At 57.6% G+C, this 3,022-nt stretch overlaps 1 protein-coding gene across 1 annotated transcript; it reads left to right on the top strand.

Annotated features, from left to right (window-relative positions):
* Window positions 1–1,720: 1,720 nt before the first annotated feature.
* Window positions 1,721–3,022, top strand: E0L32_008179 (uncharacterized protein; the record flags this gene model as incomplete). The annotated part of the gene is made up of 1 exon (XM_031143004.1): window positions 1,721–3,022. The coding sequence occupies one exon, from the start codon at window positions 1,721–1,723 to the stop codon at window positions 3,020–3,022; it is 1,302 nt and encodes a 433-aa protein (XP_030992501.1).

The following is a 3,022-nucleotide window of genomic DNA, read 5'->3' as shown; positions in this document are numbered from 1 at the left end:
GGCTGACGTACCCTGCTGTGCTATCCTTGCAGCAGGACCAGCCAGAGGCTTGCGGCAGCATGCGAGGGAGACCAGATCTGAGCAACGCTCCCCCCACTGGGCCCTGGGCCACCCGTGGTCCAAGATACTGGGCACACATGGCCAGAACCAGAATATCCCCGTCGGTCTTGGGGAATGCGCAATCACAAGCCAGAAGCAGAAAGGGCTGCCGGAGGAACGAAAAGTCAATTCCATCGACAGCCACGGGCCAAGCCAATGCAATGGTAAGCCATCGCCACTAGGAGGCTGCCGTGTGGGAGGTCAGGTCAGGTATGTAGTTGGTAGGTGGGTGGTAGTGAGGAGGAGTTATAGTGCGTGCGTGCGTGTGTGTGTGTGTGTGTGTGTGTGTGTGTGTGTGTGTGTGTGTGTGTGTGTGTGTGTGTGTGTCTATATGTGTGTGTACTTGTAAGTAGGTAGATCTAGTCGTGGTCGTGATGGTGGGGGAGGGCAGAACGGAGTTTGCCTTGTGGGCATTGGGAGGTGGTTCCCTTGCAACCGGGGCTGACCTTGCTGGTGAGTGAGATGGATGATCCCTCAATGATCCAAGTGGCCTGCTGCCTCTCTCTCTCTCTCTCTTCCCTCTCCAGCAGCAAGTCCACCAAAGTCCATCTTGGGTTCTTCTCCACCACTGCAGAGGTACCGCATGTACCTACCTTAGCTCTAGGCTTGGCTTCTACAAGTAGGCGCGCCAACTCTTCCAGACCAGCGCCATCTCTCTAGGCCCCACCCCCCGGAACAGAGACGCTAGTGACCTACCTACCTACCTACCCACAGGGCCACAGGAAAGACGACAACAGGTACAGGAGGCTAAGGTGATTGCCGTCTGGCCTGACTGGCCTGAGTGACCTGCGAGGATGACTCGGGTGACCTGCATTCTTGCCGTGGACTCGCTTGGGGTCGCGAGTACCGCGCTGTCTCTCTCGCTCTCTCGCTGGGCTCAAGGCTGGTGGTCACCTGCCATGTACCCATCCACCTCCTCCCAGATCCAGGGCCTAACTTTGGGCAGGTATCCATCCGCTCATTCACCCTCCAATGCCTCCAATTGATCACATCCATCCATCCATCCACTCTACATACCCACCCTACCACACTACCGGCCGGGGGCGTCGTTGCGTACGGCGCGCGCGAGAGAGCGAGGGACTGAGAGACAAGAGGGAGGAGGACTGGGCATGCTACCTACCTAACTTAGGGTGGGTGGGAAGGACGGCACGCCAGCAACCCAAGACAAGACCCGGTGGATACCGCCTACCGGCCGTGTAAGTCAGAAAGTCAGAGGAGATCGCTCCTAGGGAATTTCCCACCAGGTATGGACTCGCAGAAACGCAGGACGGACGAATGCAAGAGAACGAGCCAGTGTTTGGCAGTCGTTCCAGGAAGTACCTCGACCCAGACTACCTCTACCTGCCTGCTCGTGTCGACTGAGCATTTAAGCATTTACAAATCCCCTCACTCTCATCCTGCCTCTGCCCCTCCACATCGCCATCTCACTCACAACTGATTGTCCGTTTTGCTGGACGATCCAAAGGACTACGGGGTATCTGCCCTCGAGCTCGCACTGCCAGATACAGATAGAGATCACAATCACATACGACACAAGAACTCTCTGTCTCTCACATATAACAACCACAACGAGTTGCGCTTCAAGTCCCCAAAAGGGACCTCCACTTACACCGCCGCCGTTATGGACTTCTCCACGCAGGACGACTTTGACTCCCACGCGGACGACTTTGCCTCCATGGCCAACTTCACCCCCCTCGAAACCATGTTCGGACTCGCATCCCAACATCTAAACCATCAGGATATGGTGCCCTCGCAAGAGCACTCCGTATACAACATGGCACCGCACCAGGCGCACCTCTATCAGCCTCACGGTATCTCTGCGCAACATATGACTGCGGAGCAGCTCACGCCTCAACTTCCGTCACCAGGCCACCAGACGCTATCCTCACAATCACAACGGCAACAGCGACGAGACTCGTCTCAGTCCGATCCGACCTCGACACAGCAATCCCCTCCGGCTCCCCAGGCCGGCGGCCCTTCGCCGCAACCCGACATCACCGAGACATTTTATGGATTTGTCAAGAACACGAAGGACGCTCTCCACCTCATCGAGGCATGTCTGCGCGGCAAGCTCCATCACGTGGCGCGCCGGCCCCATGACAAGGAGCGCGAGTTTCTCATCCGCAGCGGCAGCATCTTCGTCTACGAGGAGCACTCTGCTGGCATCAAGCGGTGGACCGACGGGATGAACTGGAGCCCGAGCAGGATACTGCAGAACTTCCTCGTCTACCGCGAGCTGGACAAGCCGTTCCCTCCCGGAGAGAAGAAGAAGGCCAAGAAGACGACCAAGAAGAACAGTGCTGCGGGGCAGCACGGGGCGCTTATGGATGAGGTGCGCAACTTGATGACACCCACGGACGACTCGGGAGCCAGCACGGAGGTGCTCCGCGAGTATGTCGGCTCGCTCGTCGACTCGTACGACTTTAAGCCTCGCGGCCTCGTCAAGAAGACGATCAGCGTCCAGTTCAACGGCGTCCACCACCACCTCGTCTCATACTACAGCCTGGACGACGTGCTCAAGGGAAACCTCAAGAGGGTGGTTGACGACCCCAAGATACTCGAGTGCTACCCTCGTCCGGAGCTGATCGACGGCCAAAACTACCGCAACCCTGTGGGCGACGAGTTGAATGAGGGATTCACTTTCCCCAGCTTGACCAATATGCCGAGGATGGTGCTGCACATGCCCGGCTCACAGATGCCCAACTCGCAAATGCCCATCTCGTACAACGGGCCGACGGGCAGCTATCTACCGTCGCCGCCGCATTTTATTCCAGGATATCACAATGAGATGGATATGCACAGCACCCAGCACCAGCTGGCCATGGTATCGCCTGCCCATAACACTGGCCAACTGCTGGGACAGGAAATGGGATATCCGGGCACCGCCGTCTATGCCGACAACGGCTGGTCATCGCAGTATTAG

This window comes from Thyridium curvatum, assembly GCF_004353045.1.
Source record: "Thyridium curvatum strain D216 chromosome Unknown NODE_53_length_294859_cov_82.703090, whole genome shotgun sequence".
Classification (NCBI taxonomy): domain Eukaryota; kingdom Fungi; phylum Ascomycota; class Sordariomycetes; order Thyridiales; family Thyridiaceae; genus Thyridium; species Thyridium curvatum.
Note: the sequence above shows the minus strand (reverse complement) of the source record. Positions and strands in the feature narration are given on the sequence as shown.